Source organism: Coregonus clupeaformis, unplaced genomic scaffold (genome assembly GCF_020615455.1).
Source record: "Coregonus clupeaformis isolate EN_2021a unplaced genomic scaffold, ASM2061545v1 scaf0639, whole genome shotgun sequence".
Classification (NCBI taxonomy): domain Eukaryota; kingdom Metazoa; phylum Chordata; class Actinopteri; order Salmoniformes; family Salmonidae; genus Coregonus; species Coregonus clupeaformis.
In genome coordinates, this window is record NW_025534094.1 from 220955 (window position 1) to 242005 (window position 21051).

At 45.9% G+C, this 21051-nt stretch overlaps 2 protein-coding genes across 2 annotated transcripts; both read left to right on the forward strand.

Moving 5' to 3' along the window:
- Positions 1 to 9487: 9487 nt before the first annotated feature.
- On the forward strand, positions 9488 to 15218 carry LOC121546342 (interleukin-1 receptor type 2-like). The gene is made up of 5 exons (XM_045216216.1): positions 9488 to 9720; positions 9950 to 10136; positions 12920 to 13088; positions 13712 to 13777; positions 14824 to 15218. The coding sequence occupies exons 1-5, from the start codon at positions 9533 to 9535 to the stop codon at positions 14952 to 14954; spliced, it is 741 nt and encodes a 246-aa protein (XP_045072151.1). The 5' UTR covers positions 9488 to 9532; the 3' UTR covers positions 14955 to 15218.
- Positions 15219 to 15514: 296 nt separating this feature from the next.
- LOC123485264 (interleukin-18 receptor 1-like) lies at positions 15515 to 19528 on the forward strand. The gene is made up of 6 exons (XM_045216201.1): positions 15515 to 15519; positions 15729 to 15742; positions 15847 to 15996; positions 16615 to 16767; positions 17866 to 18050; positions 18820 to 19528. The coding sequence occupies exons 1-6, from the start codon at positions 15515 to 15517 to the stop codon at positions 19000 to 19002; spliced, it is 690 nt and encodes a 229-aa protein (XP_045072136.1). The 3' UTR covers positions 19003 to 19528.
- The last annotated feature ends 1523 nt before the right edge of the window (positions 19529 to 21051 follow it).

Consider the following 21051-nt stretch of genomic DNA (forward strand, 5'->3'; position numbering starts at 1 on the left):
TTATGCGAGAAATGTCATGGGGACGCTTTTATGAGCAAATATTGATATAATAACCATCATATCAAAGTAAATGGAGTCAGCTATGACATGTTGTGTGGTCCTCCCATTATGACTAGTTGGGAAAGCATGCAATTTATTAGGCTACAGATGAAATAAGTTATGATTAATTTCTTGCTTTTATCCATAATGATCTCATCATTTAGCCTACCTGCCCAGCCTACCCCATCTGTTGGCTAGAGCGCATGTGCCAAGACCAGAGTAGGTACATTTGCTATTTAACTCAACAGTTTTTGTGACAAAACTATCTGTAGAGTTGAAAATGTGATGGAAACACATTGAACTTTAGATTTTAATTAGATACATTAAAACGCACTGCTTTTCATCCAGAAGTCTGTTTGGTGGAAACACCACTGGTGGGATAATGTGCAAACAGTACGGATTTTTATGGGGATTTTTTTATTATGCTAATTAAAGGTAACTCTCGATCCACGATATAGCAGGGGATGAAAAGCCATAACACATACATTTTTGATCGATAATGTCCAAAACTGCACCGAAGTCTAACCAAACATGATGATCGATGCTTGACTGCTGTTTGACAAATAACACTTTATCTGCGAACTGTTGGCTAGAGCGCATGTGCCAAACACCGAGTAGGCACATTTGCTATTTTATGCAACAGTTTTTGGCAAATCTATTGGTAGAGTTGAAAATGCGATGCAAACACATTGAACTCTAGATTTGTATTCCCTACCTTCAAACTTGAGGGAAAAACCACATTTTAGGTGCACTACGTCATCACATACTGATTTTTATCCTAAACAAGACAGTTTGGTGGAAACACACCACTGGTGGGGAAAGGCGCATGTTTTGTTTATGTAGATTTTATCAAATCTTCATGACAATCTGTCGCCAATTCGATGTTAACCTAGCAAGTGTCTGGGTCTGCTCTGCTCTGCTCAAACACAGAAAGAAGGCGGCGCCAACAGCCTAGACACACCAGGATTTCTGGGAAATCACGAAAGTATTACGTCAAGCCTGGGCAAGTCTGCATAAAGAACGATTAGTTACCGGAGTGTAACTCCAGTTCTATGAGTGGAGCGGAGCCCCATAGGGGAGCTCTGCTCCTAGTGGTTTACCCTCTGCCCTAAGGCAGAACAGCCTGAAGCAAATTTATGCACACACCTGCAGCCAATGGGAGCACAGGTGCCCCTATAAAAGGGGACACATCCCCTCACTCAGCCTCCCGAGACATTATCTTCAGCGAGACTAAAGAGGGTCGGCAGGGCCTTAAGTCCTATGGGGCTCCGCTCCACTCATAGAACTGGAGTTACACTCCGGTAACTAATCGTTCTATATCGTGGAGCTCCGCCCCATAGGGGAGCTCTGCTCCTAGTGGTTTAAGGCGGAGCGTAGCGCTCCAAAATGTACTCCCTGCCGAGCCTAACACTTCCCATTAAAAAATGAAAAGGTCAAGCCTAGCAATGGCCGCAACCAATTCCCCGCAGTACTGCAACTAAAAAACCCCTCCGGGCGTCACAATATACTGCGTCATCGGTTAAAGACCCGCCCCATCTAGTTCAATGGCAATGCCAATAACTAGTGGGCAGATCATCAGAATAGAAGCTACACTAATCTGTACTAGCAGATAGATGTGCCTCAATATCCTGTAAAAACACCACCGACCACTAATGGAATGACACCAAGTGTCACTCTACATTATGTGCCCAGTAGACCACCTCACTCGCTCAATGGAACCCAGAGATTAGTAGGCGGGAACAAAATATAAGTCATACTAAACTGAACCATCAGATAGATGACCTCACATTCTGTCAATTCAATACATATCTCTACTATACTGACCCTGTCAGTCAAGAGACATGCCACAAGATATGCTTTCCATCTAAAGCGGACCTGATAGAGACCTGTGTCCATCGTCCTGCTTCTCTCTCCTCCCGCTCAAGATTCCCCTTCAGCTATGCTGAGTACAATCGAGCCAGAGAGCTAGAAAGCCTATCTATCAACAAACATGTTTTCCTAACCAAAGCGGACCTGATTGGAACCTGCCCATCGTCCTGCTTTATCCTCTCTTCCTGGCTCAAAGTCACCTTTCAGCTTTGCTGAGTACAGACCGAGCCAAAGAGTTAGAAAACATATCTGTCCATAATATGTCCTCCTAACCAAAGCGGACTCGATGAACACCCATGTCCACAGTCCTGCTTTTTCCTCTCTTTCTTGCTCAAGATCTCCTTTCAGCCACGCTGAGTACAGATTGAGCCAAAGAGTTAGAAGGCATATCTAATAGATAGAACAGAATATATCTTCCTAACCAAAGCGGACCTGATGAACACACATGTCCACAGTCCTGCTTTTCCCTCTCTATCTTACTCAAGATCTTCCTTCAGCCACGCTGAGTACAGATCGAGCCAAAGAGTTAGAAGACATATCTAATAGATAGAACAGAATATATCTTCCTAACCAAAGCGGACCTGATGGACACACATGTCCACAGTCCTGCTTTTCCCTCTCTATCTTACTCAAGATCTTCCTTCAGCCACGCTGAGTACAGATCGAGCCAAAGAGTTAGAAGACATATCTAATAGATAGAAACGGATAAATGGAGACGGCGTCGACCATGACGCTGCTCTACAAATATCCTCTACCCCTGTTCCTCTGAAGAGGGCAGTAGAAGCTGCTACTCCACGAGTGGAGTGAGCTCTGATACCCTGAGGCAGTTGTCGCCCCGCTGCCTCGTACGCTGTCTCAATACCTTCACAAAGCCAATGAGACAATCGCTGTTTTGAAAGTGGTCTACCTAATGCAGCCGCACCAGTGACACACAAACAGCTGAGGCGATGACCTAACCGCTGCTGTGCGCTCAACGTAACACGCCAAAGCGCGCACTGGGCACAGACAATTAAGCTTTTCCTCACTCCTCTCCCTATGAGGAGGGGGGAGAAAAAAGCCCACAACTCTACGGTCTGTGATCTATATGCACTGCTAATAACCTTCGGCACAAACGCCGGGTTAGGACGTAACACCGCTCTGCTCAGATCGCCATTAATGGCAAGGCAGTTGGGTCTCGTCGACAGGGCACACAAATCACTGACACGCTTAGCGGTAGTCAAGGCGAGCAACAGTGCCGTCTTGATAGACAACATCTTGAGGGGTATTTGATTCAATGGCTCGAACGGCGACTTACATAGCGCTTCGAGAACCAAGGCCAAATCCCACTGGGGCAGCGTGGCTCTAGGCATTGGCCTAAGCCGCCGCGTTCCCAATAAGAAACATTTCACTAATGGGTGACTGAACACGTTCTTTCCGTCAAACCCCTTATGACCAGCTGAAATTGCCGCTGCAAACACCCGAATGGTGGAGGGCGATTTCTGCTTATCAAACATAAACTGCAGAAAAGAGAGCACACTCTCCACCTGACAGTTCATGGGGTCTACGCCCTGTGTGTCACACCATCGTGAGAAAACGTTCCATCTGCTGGTATACATCCTAGAAGTGGAACCGGCTCGTGCACCTTGTATGGTTCTGATCACTGCATCAGATAACCCACGGCGCCTCAACCTGTCCCATTCAGGAGCCAAGCCTTCAGTGGTTGGCCGATTATGGGCCACTGCCCTATCGAGCCTCCCGCCTGGGTCAACGCGTCTCGTCGATGTGGAATTGGCCAAGGTGGCGCAATCAACATCTGACTCATCTCCGCAAACCACGGAGCCCCCGGGCGATCGGGCGCTATCAGTATCACTGACAGCTCCTCTGATCTCACCCTGGCTAGCAGTGGGAGAATGCAAGACAGCGAAGGGAATGCGTACAGGAGAACTTTCGGCCACGGGTAGTGCGCGAATGCGTCTCTTCCCCAGTGGTGGCTCGTCCTGTTCCCTCAGAGAGAACCATAGGGGACATTGCGCGTTCACTCGTGATGCGAACAGATCCACCTCGGCTCTCCTGAACTGTTCCCAAATTCGGAGAACAATGTCTGGATGCAGACACCACTCGTCGTCTCGAGGACCCCCTCTTGACATGAGGTCTGCTCCTACGTTCAAGTAGCCCGGAATGTGTGCTGCTCTCAACGAGCGAAGGTGCTTGTGAGCCCACAGCCACAATTCCTCTGCCGCCCGGTGGAGGGCAGATGACCTGACCCCTCCCTGGCGATTTATGTGGGCCACTGTGGTTCGGTTGTCTGACCAGACCAGCACATCGCGACCCCGAAGGGTAGGCGCGAAGTGGGTCAAAACCAGTCGAACCGTTTCCAACTCCAAGAGGTTTATGTGACGACCTGATTGAGGCCATACACCTCTTATCGCTGAGTCTGACATGTCCCTCCCCATCCAGTCAGAGAGGCATCTGTAAATACTGGAATGTAGGATGACACCTTGCCCATCGGGACTCCGTGCGTGAGAACGCTCGGGTTCCTCCAATAGTCCAGGTCTGCTCTTAGCGAGAGAGGAACCACCACCAACCGATGACGTTGACGCACTGGGTCTAGTCTTAGTTGGGCGAACCATCGCTGTATTCTGCGCATGTGCAGAAGTCCCAGCGGGACCACAGAGTGGGCTGACGACATGAGACCCAAAAGTGACATGATCGATAGCGCCGTCACTGTGTGATTCGGTCGGCACTTCCTCAGGGCTAGCAACAATGCTACCCTTCGAGGGTCCGAGATTCGAGCCCTCATCCTTGCAGTGTCTAGCTGTATCCCCAGGGTGCGCTCTTTTTCCAATTCACAGCGAACCCCAGACGCGTGAGGTGAATCACTGTCTGTGTTGTGTGAGTGAACGCCAGCTCTGCTGACGGGGCGAGAACCAGCAGGTCGTCTAGGTAGGCTAATAGCCTTATCCCTTGACGACGTAGCGGCTCCAATGCCGCCTCTACACATTTGGAAAAGCGTTCGAGGTGCCAGGGCGTACCCGAATGGCATCCTCGTGAACTCGTACGCCACCCCTTGAAAGGCGAACCGCAGGAAACTTCCTGTGACGCGATTGTATCGGCACATGGAAGTACGCGTCCTTTAGGTCTATGCTTGTACAAAAGTCTCCTTTCTGGACACATTCCAGTAGACGTTTTGTCGTCAGCATTCGGAAGGGTCGTTTGGTTATGCTCTCGTTGAGAGTGCGTAAATCCAAAATCGGCCTCACTCTCCCCGTCTTTTTGGGCACTAGGAAATAAGGCGAATACAGCCCTTTGTTCCTCTGCTCCCGGGGAACTACTGTGACCGCCTCCTTCGCCAAAAGTTCCGTAATCTCTGACATCAGAGCGGCTACTTTGTCCGGCGTTTTCATCACCGTCTCCACCACTCCCCTGAACGGGGGTGGGGTTCGATGGAATTGGAGGGCATAACCCTTCTGCAACGTCTGTTCTAGCCAGCGTGAGAGGGTACAGCTTCGTTGCCACTGCCAGCAATGCAGAGAAAGCGGGCGCGCACGAAGCTGTGGTGCGTCCAGTAGGAAGGACCTGTATTCCTCTATGGCCCTCGCCGCCGCTATTCCCCAGCACTGGGTTGGTGGAATAGCCCAAGGCGAGCCCCCTCGAAAGGGAGAGGAAACATCAGCTCGTTCTGAGAGAAACGGAGGCCTTGATACGTTAGTTACGTCTGTAGCTCTAGTATTCCGGCCCTCCGTGAACGCAGCACGGTTTTGGGCTGCACTGACTGAGGTATTAACCTGAGACAGAGCGCCCTCCCCGGATAGCAGTTGCGTCATCATGTCATTGTCTGACTGAGACTGCTGCTTGTCATGAGATCCGTCCACTGCAGTACTCAAAAGAGTCTGGAAAGTGTGGTCTCTGACTGGTACCACAAGGTGGCGCCACAATACCTCTTTTTCACTGGTCTCATGAGGCTGCTCAACAGCACACTCTGGGTGTGGTGAGCTGCACTCAGAGTAATGGGCATTGTTACGTTCTGAATTAGCCGGGGGCTTCCATACATTGGTTACACCTGTAACTCTAGTATTCCCGCCCTCCGTGAACGTCGCACGGGTCTGAGCTGCGCTGGCTGAGGCGTTAGCCTGAAGCAAGGCGTCATTCCCAGCTAGCGGCTGCGTCTTCATGTCATATTTAGACTGAGACGGCTGCCTGCTATGTGAGACCTTTACTACAGAGCTCCTAGGAGTCTGTAGTAAAATATCTTTATTAGGTGAGCTAAGGCTACGCCTTGCTGCCTTTTCTCTTTCCTCTCCTGAGTGTGTTCAACTACGCACTCTTGGTGGGTTGAGCTACACTCAGGATGGTGAGAGAAATTCATAGGACGTGAAGTACTCTGCAATGTGTCATGGAAGACAGGCCCTTTTGTGACAATGTCAGTGAGAGCCAGCTCTTTATTCACACAACAACAATAAACATTTCCCTCCATGCCCTGAACAGTAGGGTGGGGGGGAACAGTGGGCTCTGTCGCGTCTTGCGCCGAGCCGTCATCCGTCCTCTCCCCCTCGTCTCGTCATTGGTGCCGTCTTTTCTGGCTGACCTTCCGGTGTTGCCAGGACGGTTTCGTGACGACCTCTCTCGCCGGCGGGATCGTCGCCACCACCGTCGTCGCTGGAGGGGCCGAGCCCGCTCGCCTGCTGTCGGTGGTAGGCGCCTGTCGCCTGGCCCGTCGCCTCCCTGTAGTTCTACTGGGGGCGTTGGAGGTTGACGGTTTGGTTGAGGCCCTGCTAAACTTGCCTGCCAATGGCAGGTGTTTAGCCAGGTGCTTCTTCTCCTCGTCCAGCTTACCGAAACGTTCCGTCGCCTCTTTAACGGCGACCCCAAAGAGGCCCTCGCTAGAGACGGGAGCGTTCAGTAGCGAGGCCCTGTCCGTCTCCTTCATGGCTGTCATTGACAGCCAGAGGTGACGTTCCATGACCACCGAGGTGGCCATGGACCGGCCTGCGCATATCGCTGACGCCTGTGTCAAGTGAAGAATAGCGCCAGAAATCCTGGACGCCTCTTCAATCTCGTCGCTGGTCAACTCTGACCTACCCGTTGTTAGGCGGGATAGGGAGGCCGCGAGGAGGGCGATGTTGTTAGTCGCTGACACAGTTTGGGCTCCCAGCGTGAAAGACTTTTCAGCCAGCTGTGCTGTGAATCTGTCTTTTTGTGCTGGTAAGATGGCTTTCTTGGAGGCCGCCCAGGGACTCGAACCCGGCACTAGATACGCCGCCATGGCGCTCTCGAGCTTAGGGATTCCCTTAGCCGCCCACTCACGTCCAGCCACTCTCGTGAATGGGATGTACATCTTGGCCGGCGAACGCGCCGCCAGGGGTGTGTCCCACGAGCCCTCGACATATTTCCCAAGGGAAGGCATAGCCGGAGCCATCGGCTCAGCTGCCTTCCTTGGTTTGGAGTAGGGGCCGCCCTCCATCAAGTCAACCTCCACAGGGGGGGGAGCAGGGGGCAGCGCTATGTCGAGTCGATTGGCGGCTCTCTCAATGAGTTCGGGAAAATCCGAACGCAGAGAGGCCGCTGCGAAGGACAGGGCTGCTGACGTAACAGAGCCCGTGTCGTCCTCGCATAAGGAGCCTTCAGACCTCGTACTCCCCATAGGGAAGGGGGCCTTGAAGGTTGGCGCTAGAGGGTCGGATTGTTCCATTGGAACATCCATCTCTGCGTCTCCCTCCTTATCATCCCCTGAGCCAGCACTGTCCGACGACGCCTCTGAAGCAGAGGCGAGAAGAGACAATACGTCCTCTAGGGGGATATCCTCCCTAAAAAACGCCCAACGCTGCTTCCTCTCCTTCATAGGAAGGAGGGCGCAGGAGGCGCAATTCGGGGGATTGCCGGCTCCTTCCTTGGCATGCTGCGGCCCCAAACACACGAAACAAAGGTCGTGGGGGTCCGCAGGTGTCATGGCGGTGCATCGGCACTGAGCCCTAAAAAGGGCTTTTGGGGGTGGAAAATCTCCTGGTGTGCTCATTTTAGAAGACGTCGATGGCTGGATCATCGACGGCGGTTTCTTCCTGAGTCTTCTTCTCTTCTTGGCTTCTTCAGTCTAGTCGTCCAGTCGCTGAAGATAAAAGGGAGGCTGAGTGAGGGGATGTGTCCCCTTTTATAGGGGCACCTGTGCTCCCATTGGCTGCAGGTGTGTGCATAAATTTGCTTCAGGCTGTTCTGCCTTAGGGCAGAGGGTAAACCACTAGGAGCAGAGCTCCCCTATGGGGCGGAGCTCCACGATATAGAACCTGCAATTTCACTAGAATCAGAAAGTTTCACTTTGATATCTTACAGTTAGTATGCGTGTAGCATGCAAATAGACCACTAAACTGAGTCAATAGGTTTATTCACTCAGTCTATTTGACTATAGATTATAGGAGGAGCCATGTGAAATATAATATAACATTAATATAGATATTCCAATTCATACCGAGAACGAAATTGATATTCTAAAGTGAAAAGGGAAGTAGCCTAGAACAGAAAGCGTGACTTGAGTTTCTGTTAATGGTCTGCGAAAATACACAGTACTCTCGGAATCTTGGAATTTACCTCCACACTCACAGCTGAGTAAGTTATTAATTGTTGTATTGTAGGCTAGTCTTATTCTATATATAGTCATAAGACCTTCTATAACATAATACTGTTATGCTGATCTGGTAGTACCTGTTTATATTTTTGTAAATACTTTTATGAAAAGTTCTCTTAATTTTCTCCGCAATATACATTCTTAATATATATATATATATATATATATATATATATATATATATATATATATATATATATATTACCTGCCATTCATGGGGCTTTTTTCCCCACTGACTTTCTCTCACTGTGTGTGTTTGTGTGTTTGTCTGTGTGTGAATTAAGAAGATGGTGAAGATGAACCCACTGTTTATGATCCTCCTCCTCTCCACATCCTTAGGTATGTTAGAATTAGCAGGTTACACATGTTTTATAAGTAACATTTGATGAGAATCCTGCCCTAGAAACTGGTGATAGCCAACCAAAGGACAATTTTTACAACAAACCTTTCACCATTAATTGTTGTACTATTGAGCACCCTCTAACAATTTGAAGGTTGTTGTGAAATGTTTATTTGTACCGCATAAAATATTTGTACAGTACATTTAGGCTACCCTATATAGTGCACTACCTTTGACCAGGGACCATGGCACCCTGTTCCCTACATAGTGCCCAATGGGGAGCCCTGGTCAACAGTAGTGCACTATGTAGGGAATAGGCTGCCATGGACCCTGGTCAAAAGTAGTGCCCTATATAGGGAATAGGGTGTCATGGACCCTGGTCAAAAGTAGTGCACTATGTAGGGAATAGGCTGCCATGGATCCTGGTCAAAAGTAGTGCCCTATATAGGGAATAGGGTGCCATGGACCCTGGTCAAAAGTAGTGCACAATGTAGGGAATAGGCTGCCATGGACCCTGGTCAAAAGTAGTGGCCTATATAGGGAATAGGATGCCCTCAGTCCTCCACTGAGATGGTCTATCTTGGATGTTCTTCCACAGAGTTGGTCAGAGGAGGCTGTTCGTCATGTGACGCTCCTCCATCTCCATGTAAGTTGTGTGTCCAGGTCCTGTTTATGTCCGGGAGGGAGAAATGGCAGTGCTGCAGTGCCCGCTGCGGACCACCAGGGCAGGGCACAGGGAGGGGAACCTGACCCTGGCATGGCGCAACCACTCTGGGCCTGGGGAGCTGCAGGAGCCTGTGGTGTGGAGGTCTGAAGACACTCTCGTCATCTTGAGGGTCTCCCCCAACGAACAGGGGTCCTACTCCTGCTCACTGCTGTATGTCTGTCACTTACACATCTAGATGGCCTTTTATTGTCCGTTTTATCAATCATACTTTTGTTCTTCAATTGTCTTCTCCTTCCGTCTGATGTATTTTATTTTATTTTATTCTGTTGATTGATTGATTGATTGAATTAATGGTTGATGGTTTGATTGATTGGTTGATTGAATGATCAATTGCTTGATTGATTGATTGATTGTCATATCTTTCTCTGGACCGTTGCAGCAATGCCAGTGGCCAGCCCCTGAGGACAGCGTGGTTTAACATCACAGTGTTCTCTGGCCAGTGCTACACAGACATGGATGTGTATCTATCAACTTGCTATCTGGGAGAGTCCTGCAGAAAGTATACATGCACGTCGGACCACAGCATCCCACAAAACTTCACCAAACTGAAATATACGTGGTACAAGGTATGGCTTCTTCTTTTCTTTGTCCCCCTCCTCCACCAGTTGGCAAAGTAGTAGTAAATATTCAGTGATGGTGAGTTTCCACTAGTTCTACTTACTTGCCTTTGGTTAAAACGAAAGACATACAGTGGGGAAAATAAGTATTTAGTCAGCCACCAATTGTGCAAGTTCTCCCACTTAAAAAGATGAGAGAGGCCTGTAATTTTCATCATAGGTACACGTCAACTATGACAGACAAATTGAGAGAAAAAAAATCCAGAAAATCACATTGTAGGATTTTTAATGAATTTATTTGCAAATTATGGTGGAAAATAAGTATTTGGTCACCTACAAACAAGCAAGATTTCTGGCTCTCACAGACCTGTAACTTCTTCTTTAAGAGGCTCCTCTGTCCTCCACTCGTTACCTGTATTAATGGCACCTGTTTGAACTTGTTATCAGTATAAAAGACACCTGTCCACAACCTCAAACAGTCACACTCCAAACTCCACTATGGCCAAGGCCAAAGAGCTGTCAAAGGACACCAGAAACAAAATTGTAGACCTGCACCAGGCTGGGAAGACTGAATCTGCAATAGGTAAGCAGCTTGGTTTGAAGAAATCAACTGTGGGAGCAATTATTAGGAAATGGAAGACATACAAGACCACTGATAATCTCCCTCGATCTGGGGCTCCACGCAAGATCTCACCCCGTGGGGTCAAAATGATCACAAGAACGGTGAGCAAAAATCCCAGAACCACACGGGGGGACCTAGTGAATGACCTGCAGAGAGCTGGGACCAAAGTAACAAAGCCTACCATCAGTAACACACTACGCCGCCAGGGACTCAAATCCTGCAGTGCCAGACGTGTCCCCCCTGCTTAAGCCAGTACATGTCCAGGCCAGTCTGAAGATTGCTAGAGTGCATTTGGATGATCCAGAAGAGGATTGGGAGAATGTCATATGGTCAGATGAAACCAAAATATAACTTTTTGGTAAAAACTCAACTCGTCGTGTTTGGAGGACAAAGAATGCTGAGTTGCATCCAAAGAACACCATACCTACTGTGAAGCATGGGGGGTGGAAACATCATGCTTTGGGGCTGTTTTTCTGCAAAGGGACCAGGACGACTGATCCGTGTAAAGGAAAGAATGAATGGGGCCATGTATCGTGAGATTTTGAGTGAAAACCTCCTTCCATCAGCAAGGGCATTGAAGATGAAACATGGCTGGGTCTTTCAGCATGACAATGATCCCAAACACACCGCCTGGGCAACGAAGGAGTGGCTTCGTAAGAAGCATTTCAAGGTCCTGGAGTTGCCTAGCCAGTCTCCAGATCTCAACCCCATAGAAAATCTTTGGAGGGAGTTGAAAGTCTGTGTTGCCCAGCGACAGCCCCAAAACATCACTGCTCTAGAGGAGATCTGCATGGAGGAATGGGCCAAAATACCAGCAACAGTGTGTGAAAACCTTGTGAAGACTTACAGAAAACGTTTGACCTGTGTCATTGCCAACAAAGGGTATATAACAAAGTATTGAGAAACTTTTGTTATTGACCAAATACTTATTTTCCACCATAATTTGCAAATCAATTCATAAAAAATCCTATAATGTGATTTTCTGGATTTTTTTTTCTCATTTTGTCTGTCATAGTTGACGTGTACCTATGATGAAAATTACAGGCCTCTCTCATCTTTTTAAGTGGGAGAACTTGCACAATTGGTGGCTGACTAAATACTTTTTTTCCCACTGTATGTCATTACATCTGCTTGAGGAGGTGTGTTTTCCCCCTAGCCGTTGGCAAAGTATTATTGAATAGTCTGTTGAAGGTGATTTATTCCACTAGGCAAAAAGCCACAGGGTATTTCCCTGGTATATCATGTTTTCCCCTAGCCTGGGTGGCTGTCCAAGCTAGCGTAGGGGCCAGCATCAATGTTTTAGTTCACCAGTCATGGATGGTGCAGCAAAAACAACTCTCAGTTTTGCGAATAGCGTCAATAGACAGGCTTTGAATTACCTGTTCATTACCAGTTTATTACCAGTTTATTGCCCGTTTATTACCTATTTATAACATGTGTATTAATCACATGTATTTATAAAGTCACAAAGTGCTTATACAGAAACCCAGCCTAAAACCCCAACCAGCAAGCAATGCAGATGTAGAAGCACGGTGGCTAGGACAAACTCCCTGTGTATTACATGTGTATTACCTGTTTATTGCCTGTTTATTGCCTGTTTATTACCTGTTTATTACCTGTTTATTACCTGTGTATTACCTGTTTATTACATGTGTAATACCTGTTTATTGCCTGTTTGTTGCCTGTTATTACCTGTTTATTACATGTGTATTACCTGTTTATTACCTGTTTATTGCCTGTTATTACCTGTTTATTACATGTGTATTACCTGTTTATTACCTGTTTATTACCTGTTTATTACATGTGTATTACCTGTTTATTACATGTGTAATACCTGTCTATTGCCTGTTTATTGCCTGTTATTACCTGTTTATTACATGATTATTACCTGTTTATTACATAATATAATAATAATATGCCATTTAGCAGACGCTTTTATCCAAAGCGACTTACAGTCATGCGTTCATACATTTTTGTGTATGGGTGGTCCCGGGTATCGAACCCACTACCCTGGCGTTACACGCGCCGTGCTCTACCTGCTGAGCTACAGAGGACCACATGTGTATTACCTGTTTATTACCTGTGTATTACCTGTTTATTACATGTGTAATACCTGTTTATTGCCTGTTTATTGCCTGTTATTACCTGTGTATTGATTAATGTATTGTAGAACTGTGACACAGAGTTACCCTCTGACTTTGGCGATGGATACCTGGAAAGTGCTACTGAGAGTGACAGTGGTTACTATACCTGCACTTCATACTATACATACAACTCAAACCTCCATGATGGACAGGTGTTTACCTTGTCCAAAACCATGGAGCGGACAATTAAACAAGGTAGGAAGCTACTGTACAGTACTGTATATCAGGGTTGGGGTCAATTCATTTCAATTCCAGTCAATTCAGAAAGTAAACCAAATTTCAATTCCAATTCAAAAATGTTACTCATTGTAAAGCATTGAAGAGAATTTGAATTTGAATTTGAATTTCAGTGCAATTCCTAAATCGACTGGAATTTAAATGGAATTGACTCCAACCCTGCTGTATGGTTTTGGACTTTCTGACATTTTGCAAAGATACCTTGAAATGTATTTGTCAATTAAGATTTATTCAATGTTTGGTTGATCTGAATCTGGATTCTAGGGGAAAGCTAAAGTCAATGCAAGAACAAGGATCTGTAACTTTTGCCCATAGTTATGGTTTATTTTGTTCAAAACAATTGATAGAAAGTGAATGTATTGTTCCCTTTTAACTACATTCATGTTTATGTTTTAACTACATTCATGTTTGTGTTTTAACTACAGTGATATTTCTGTTTTAACTGCAGTGATATTTCTGTTTTAACTACAGGGATATTTCTGTTTTAACTACAGGGATATTTCTGTTTTAACTAGTGATATTTCTGTTTTAACTACAGTGATATTTCTGTTTTAACTGCAGTGATATTATTGTTTGTACAGGAAGTTCCCATTTAAAGCCAAAGATCATTAGCCCTCAGGATGGGGAGTTTATTGAAGTACATATGGGTGAGTTCCTCTACCTATCTGTATGGGTGTAAATCAGCGTTTTCAGTCAAGTGTGTGTGCGTGTGTGTGTGCGCGTGCGTGTGTGTGTGTATGTGTACCTGCGTGTGTGTGTATGCAATATCCATGTGAATTATGTTTTGTGTTTGATCTACATTCTAGAATGTTCAGTAACACTTTACTGAAGGTGTACAGGTCTAATGCTTTATGATTAATTCATAAGGCGTTGTAAGCCTTGTTACAACAAGTAAAATACATTATAAGTAACTGTATGCTCTAAGTCAGGGATGGGCAACTTGTGGCCCAGGCACAAGGATCAACCCCCCCCCACACACACCTTTTGGGGGACTCAGTCGGGGTCTCAACTTACTGTTGCGAGATAGAACAAAAAGCAATTTCAAAATGTGGTTGTGCATCAACAGTTTTTATCTTGTTATGCCAGTCACTGATAGTCACTCAATTAGGCCATGTCAGCTAACATTTTATAGATTGGTAAGTTAGTCTAACGGCCAACTATCTTATCTAAACTTAGTAATCATGGTTCAGATAAGTTCAGATTATTTGTGGCCTCCACCCCCATCAGAGTTTCCCATCCCTGTGGCCTCCACCCCCATCAGAGTTTCCCATCCCTGTGGCCTTCACCCCTATCAGAGTTTCCCATCCCTGTAGCCTCCACCCCCATAAGAGTTGCCCATCCCTGTGGCCTCCACCCCTATCAGAGTTTCCCATCCCTGTGGCCTCCACCCCCATCAGAGTTGCCCATCCCTGTGGCCTTCACCCCCATCAGAGTTGCCCATCCCTGTGGCCTTCACCCCTATCAGAGTTTCCCATCCCTGTGGCCTCCACCCCCATCAGAGTTTCCCATCCCTGTGGCCTTCACCCCCATCAGAGTTGCCCATCCCTGTGGCCTTCACCCCTATCAGAGTTTCCCATCCCTGTGGCCTTCACCCCCATCAGAGTTGCCCATGCCTGTGGCCTTCACCCCCATCAGAGTTGCCCATCCCTGCTCTAAGTAAAGTGTTAGTGAATGTTGTGTGTGTTTTCTCCAGGATCCACTGTGGTGGTGGTCTGCAGGGCTGTCCTGTCCTCTGATTTTGACTCCTTCCACTGGATGGAAAACATATATTTTGTGGAGGAGAACATGGAGGCCCTACCAGTGTTTTACAATACTTCACAGTGAGCATGTACAGTCACTACAGAAACGACCTGGGTTCAAATACTATTTAAAATCTTTCAAATACTTTGAGCGCTTCCTTCAGCCTGCCTGGAGCACTTTTGTGACTATTCTATTGGTTCCGTTGTGCAAGGAAAGCCCAATCAAGCCCAGATAAAGGATGTGAAATATGCATTTACAGCAAACGGCATAGTCGCTGAACAGTAGACAAGTATACTATCATGAGATTGATTGATCAGTTGATATGATGACATCAGCTTTTTTTTCCTTCTGAAGACTGTTTCCCTGGTTTATCAGCCCAGTTACTCATCCCTCTAAAACGAGTAAAGAAACGTGGTTCTCCACAGTTAACACAACACACTTGACTGTTTCCTCCAGAGAGAATGGCCATCACCTGGTATCGCTGGTGATCAGGCAGGTGTCTGAGGAGCAGCTGTGGAACAGATACACCTGTAAATTGGAGACTCCATCTGGGACCTCCAACGTCTCTATCACCTTCAAACAGAGGAGTAAGTCAAGCAGCCTCTTAAAGGGACATTTCAACACTTATCTACTGAATAATGAGTATGAGGTAGATTATTATTTTATGTCCCATTAAAAGGCACAGTCTTTGCTTTCCAATCATTACAAATATTACAGAGTCTGCCTTTATCAAACTCTACTGGCCATTTCACAGAACCCTCTCTTCTGCTCTTAGCTTACCATGACATTTAATCAAGAAGAGTTTATTATCACTTCTGTGTGAAATTCTAATGATTATCTCAGATTTCTTTCCTCCAGTTTCTCTTTCCGCTGTACAGTAACAGCTGTTTGATATTATCAGGTTTATTTGTGTGTATGTGCGTGTGTGCGTGCGTGGCTGTGTGTGTGTTCATGTGTATTTCATGGCCTCCTTTAGGTCCACCCCAGTTTCACTTCCTGGTGTTGGGTATAGTAGAGGTCTTTGCCGTGACGTTGGTGGTGGTGACTGTTGTCTATGTCAAGCTGAAGGTGGACCTCATTCTGTTTCTCAGAGATGATCTGGGTTGGCATCATCACAACACCGCTGGTGAGAATAATGCCTTGCACCAAACATGCCAATGTCACATTGAAACAGTCTTGTTGTAGATCGTGTTTCACCACATGATTTGGATTAATTGTGTTATTTCAGATGGGATGTGTTATGACGCCTATGTGCTGTGCTATAATGTCTATGTCCTGTGTTATTATTTCTGTGTCCTGTGCTATAATGCCTATGTCCTGTGTTATGTCTATGTCCTGTGCTATAATGCCTATGTCCTGTGGTATGTCTATGTCCTGTGTTATAATGTCTATGTCCTGTGTTATAATGCCTATGTCCTGTGTTATAATGTCTATGTCCTGTGTTATAATGCCTATGTCCTGTGTTATAATGCCTATGTCCTGTGTTATAATGCCTATGTCCTGTGTTATAATGCCTATGTCCTGTGTTATAATGCCTATGTCCTGTGTTATAATGTCTATGTCCTGTGTTATAATGCCTATGTCCTGTGTTATAATGTCTATGTCCTGTGTTATAATGCCTATGTCCTGTGTTATAATGCCTATGTCCTGTGTTATAATGCCTATGTCCTGTGTTATAATGCCTATGTCCTGTGTTATAATGTCTAAGTCCTGTGTTATAATGTGTCTGAATGGTGTGTTTCAGATGGGAAGCGTTACGATGCCTATGTGTTGTGTTATAAGAGTGACTCAGAGTCAGGCGTCAGTGAGGAGGACAGGCGTCAGGTGGAGGAGGTGCTGGAGGAGGAGTATGGCTACAGCCTGTGTCTCTACGACCGTGACGTGCTCCCTGGGGAGGGTGAGTCAGTCCACTGTCCTCACATCAGTCCTCATACTGGTGTGTGTGTGTGTGTGTGTGTGTGTGTGTGTGTGTGTGTGTGTGTGTATGCACTGTTCTTGTACCTATTCCTGTTTCTGCTCCTTTATCTGTACCCGTTCCTGTTCCTGTTCCTATACCATTTCCTGTTCATGTTTCTGTTTCTGTACCTGTTCCTGTTTCTGTTCCTGTACCATTTCCTGTTCCTGTTCCTGTTCCTGTTCCTGTACCCATATCCGTACCTGTTCCTGTTCCTGTTCCTGTACCTTTACCTGTTCCTGTTCCTGTACCTGTATCCGTTCCTTTACCTGTACCTGTTCCTGTACCTGTTCCTGTACCATTTCCTGTTCCTGTACCCGTTCCTGTTCCTGTACCCGTTCCTGTTCCTGTTCCTGTTCCTGTTCCTGTTCCCATTCCCGTACCCGTTCCTGTTCCTTTATCTGTTCCTGTACCCATTCCTGTTCCTGTACCTGTTCCTGTTCCTGTTTCTGTTCCTGTACCATTTCCTGTGTCTGTTCCTGTTCCTGTACCCATATCCGTACCTGTTCCTGTACCCGTTCCCATTCCCATTCCCGTACCCGTTCCTGTTCCTGTTTCTGTTCCTGTACCTGTTCCTGTTCCTGTACCATTTCCTGTTCCTGTTCCTGTTCCTGTACCCATATCCGTACCTGTTCCTGTTCCTGTTCCTGTACCTTTACCTTTACCTGTTCCTGTTCCTGTTCCTGTTCCTGTATCCGTATCTGTTCCTTTACCTGTACCTGTTCCTGTACCTGTTCCTGTTCCTGTTCCTGTTCCTGTACCTGTTCATGTTACCGTTCCCGTTCCCATTCCTGTTCCTATTCCTGTTCCTGTTCCTGTACCTGTTCCTGTACCTGTTCCTGTACCCGTTCATGTTACCGTTCCCGTTCCCGTTCCTGTTCCTATTCCTGTTCCTGTTCCTGTTCCTGTACCTGTTCCTGTACCTGTTCCTGTACCCGTTCATGTTACCGTTCCCGTTCCCGTTCCCGTTCCTGTTCCTATTCCTATTCCTGTTCCTGTTCCTGTTCCTGTATCAGTACAGTATGTGCTATGTGTTTCCAGCGGTGGCTGAGGCGGTGCTGGGGTGTATAGAGCAGAGCCGGAGACTGATCCTGGTGCCCAGCAGCCTGGGGCTGAACCCAGGGCAGGACAGCCAGTATGGTCTGCTCACTGGGCTCCATGCTGCACTGGTGGAACGGCAGACCTGGCTAGTCCTCATCCAAACAGAGTCAGCCCCAGACAGCCAGGTAGTTATGCCTATGGACGAGTTATGCCTACAGTGCCGTGCAAAAGTATTCATCCCCCTTGGTATTCTTCCTATTTTGTTGCATTACAACCTGTAATTTAAATGGATTTTTATTTGGATTTCATGTAATGGACATACACAAAATAGTCCAAATTGGTGAAGCGAAAAATTTAATAAAAACTTGTTTCACAAAATTCTAAAAAATAAATACTGGAAAAGTGGTGCGTGCATATGTATTCACCCCCTTTGCTATGAAGCCCCTAAATAAGATCTGGTGCAACCAATTACCTTCAGAAGTCACATAATTAGTTCAATAAAGTCACCTGTGTGCAATCTAAGTGTCACTTGATCTGTCACATGATCTCAGTATATATACACCTGTTCTGAAAGGCCACAGAGTCTGCAACACCACTAAGCAAGGGGCACCACCAAGCAAGCGGCACCATGAAGACTCCATTTCCTTTCAAACTGCTTCAACTCCATTTCCTTTCCAAAGCAGACTAGAAACACTTTGTATTTTTCCACTTTTGCAATTGGTTGTGCTTGTTCGTTTTTAGTGTTTTTTCGAGAATCTATTTTGTAATGAAAAGCACTATAAGCTAAATGAGTGATTGTAGTGACCTTAACACAACACCTAGTGATCTCGTCAAGGGGTTCAGATCTCTTGGTGTAACAACTAAGCTGTTGGGTTGGCAGTCGGTGTTCCTCCGTTCAAGTCCCGGTCGGGGCTACCCCCCAAAATCCGCTACATTATTCTGTATTATTTTTAGGTGGATCTGGAGCTGGACTCCCTCCCTGAGGCCCTGCGGCTGCTGGCCCAGTCAGGACACACCGTCACCTGGAGGGGCTCCCACTCCAAACCCCTCTCCTCACCCTTCTGGAAGGAGCTGCGCTACCGTATGCCTGCCAGGACCAGACGGCGCCCCCCAAAGGATGGTAGGACCATTCTGTGATTATATAGGCTCCAGGGCAGGGTTTGGGTTCAGTCAATTCACAAAGTAAACTGACATTCAAAATGAAATAATAGCATCTATTGAAATTGAATCTCTGTATTTTTATTTTTTTATTATTTTTTTTTACTTCAAATTGACCCCAACCCTGCTCCGGGGTCAAGTTTCCTCAAGGTACAGAGCTAGGATCAGCTTCCCCTCCCCCAATCCTCAACCATTAGTGGGGACAATGCTAAACTGACCCAAGGTCAGCATCTAAGGCCAACTTCACCCTACTCCGATTATACTGTATATTAGGACAAGATGGGGGAATGTTATACCATAACATTATTATGTAGATCATGTTATTACAACAGAATCCTCCAGACAGACTATAGACCTGTTACCCTGAAAGATGAGTGAAATAAATGCATCTAACGTGATTAATGTGCAATTATTACCTACATGAGTGAAATCGTTTATTTTTATTTTTTAAAAGCAGCTTTTCTGTGTTGGAATGGTGCTGCCGTACCCCAGAAACAGAATGGTGTGGGCGTATACTGGTCATTAAAAATATTCATGCGAATAGACCGCTGATTGGCAATGAGCTCAGCCAATGAGCCAACATGACATCATGTTCTATGAGGCAATAGCAAGTGGTGTATTTGAGATATAGGTTTGAGGTGGGGGGTTTTGTGGGGGGTTTCTCAAATGTATGCTTTGGCCACAAATATGAGTATAGGACATTATTTGGTTATGAGTTAATGGAATATGAACTTTAAAAAGTGAGATTTTCACTGGACAGTTACTTTAAGACCCATTGACTTCCATTCAAAACTACCACGGCATGCTCTGCTTGTCCAGTGGACAGAAGAATTGTCTTTCTCGCTCTACCTGTTTCTCTCTGTTCCCAGTCGGGGGCCAGACCCCCCCAAAAAAAACTTTCATTGATTAAAGGAAAGACCACACGCACAGCAGCAAGTCACACCTGAATGTACGTACACTCCCCAGAAACATGAAACAGAAGTGACATAGAGAAGAAATGCATTAATTCCTTGGCCCTGATATTTCATAGGGCTGTATGTAGGAGTCTGCTATGATAAGAATCAGAATCGAATCACCAAGTACATTTACATGAACCATGAATTTGACCTGGTGAAAGATGCTTACAACTATAAACAGAATGTCCAGACAGGATATATAGATGAAGAATTTACACATAATCCACATGATATGAGTACGGTAGATGGGGTTATAACAGGTATTGATGAAGTCATTTATGACTGATTAAATGTGTCTTGTTTTGTGTTTACTTATTTTGTGTTTTAGTTCTGTTTTATCTAGACAGTAGTAGTCCTCAATGTGGGCATTTCTTATTGTGTTTTCATTGAGCCTTTATTTGGGTATTTAAGCCTGGGCATAAAATGTGCATAGGGACTATGGGACCTGGTCCAAAGTAGTGTAATATATGGGACACAGCCTCTCTGATTCTGTCAACAGATGTCAAACCAAGTCTTGAGAGGCTGTGCCAAAGCCTGTATCATTCATTACAGAACATATCTGTCCACCCTACTCTGTTTGCCATGTAATGGTCTGTATACTCACCACTGTTCCGTATTACTAATGTATTGACACTGGGCTTCAATAAATGTTTTACACTTGCAACAAAGACGACTAATTGGTGAGTTCTTCGGGGAGGAAAATACTAAAATTTATAAATTCAAGTGAAACGCTGTCTTCTCTTACATCACAGATCAGCCTTGCATACTTACAGACACACTTCACACTCCGGCTACCTACACCCACAGATGCACAGAAACCCACAGATGGTGTGAACTCTAGCAAAGTAGATCTCTTAATCTAACCAGGAAATGGATGTTGCCATATATGAAATATTGCTTTAGCAATCATCACATGTTTTCTGCAGAGATACTTCTGTGAAAGTGGCTGGGTCAAGGAAGAAGGTACTTATCTTTATTATCAAAACAACATTAATAGATTTGACCAGGTAGGTATTCCATGTGCATACAGACCTATCATATGCCTTCAGTATTAATTACATTATACATACAT

Coding starts and splice junctions, on each gene's coding strand:
- LOC121546342 (XM_045216216.1), top strand. CDS start 9,533: ATGGCAGTGCTGCAGTGCCCGCTGCGGACCACCAGGGCAGGGCACAGG. Junction 10,137..12,919: donor TGAAATATACGTGGTACAAG/GTATGGCTTCTT, acceptor AATGTATTGTAG/AACTGTGACACAGAGTTACC. Junction 13,778..14,823: donor GTTTATTGAAGTACATATGG/GTGAGTTCCTCT, acceptor TGTTTTCTCCAG/GATCCACTGTGGTGGTGGTC.
- LOC123485264 (XM_045216201.1), top strand. Junction 15,997..16,614: donor GCATCATCACAACACCGCTG/GTGAGAATAATG, acceptor GGTGTGTTTCAG/ATGGGAAGCGTTACGATGCC. Junction 18,051..18,819: donor AGTCAGCCCCAGACAGCCAG/GTAGTTATGCCT, acceptor TATTATTTTTAG/GTGGATCTGGAGCTGGACTC.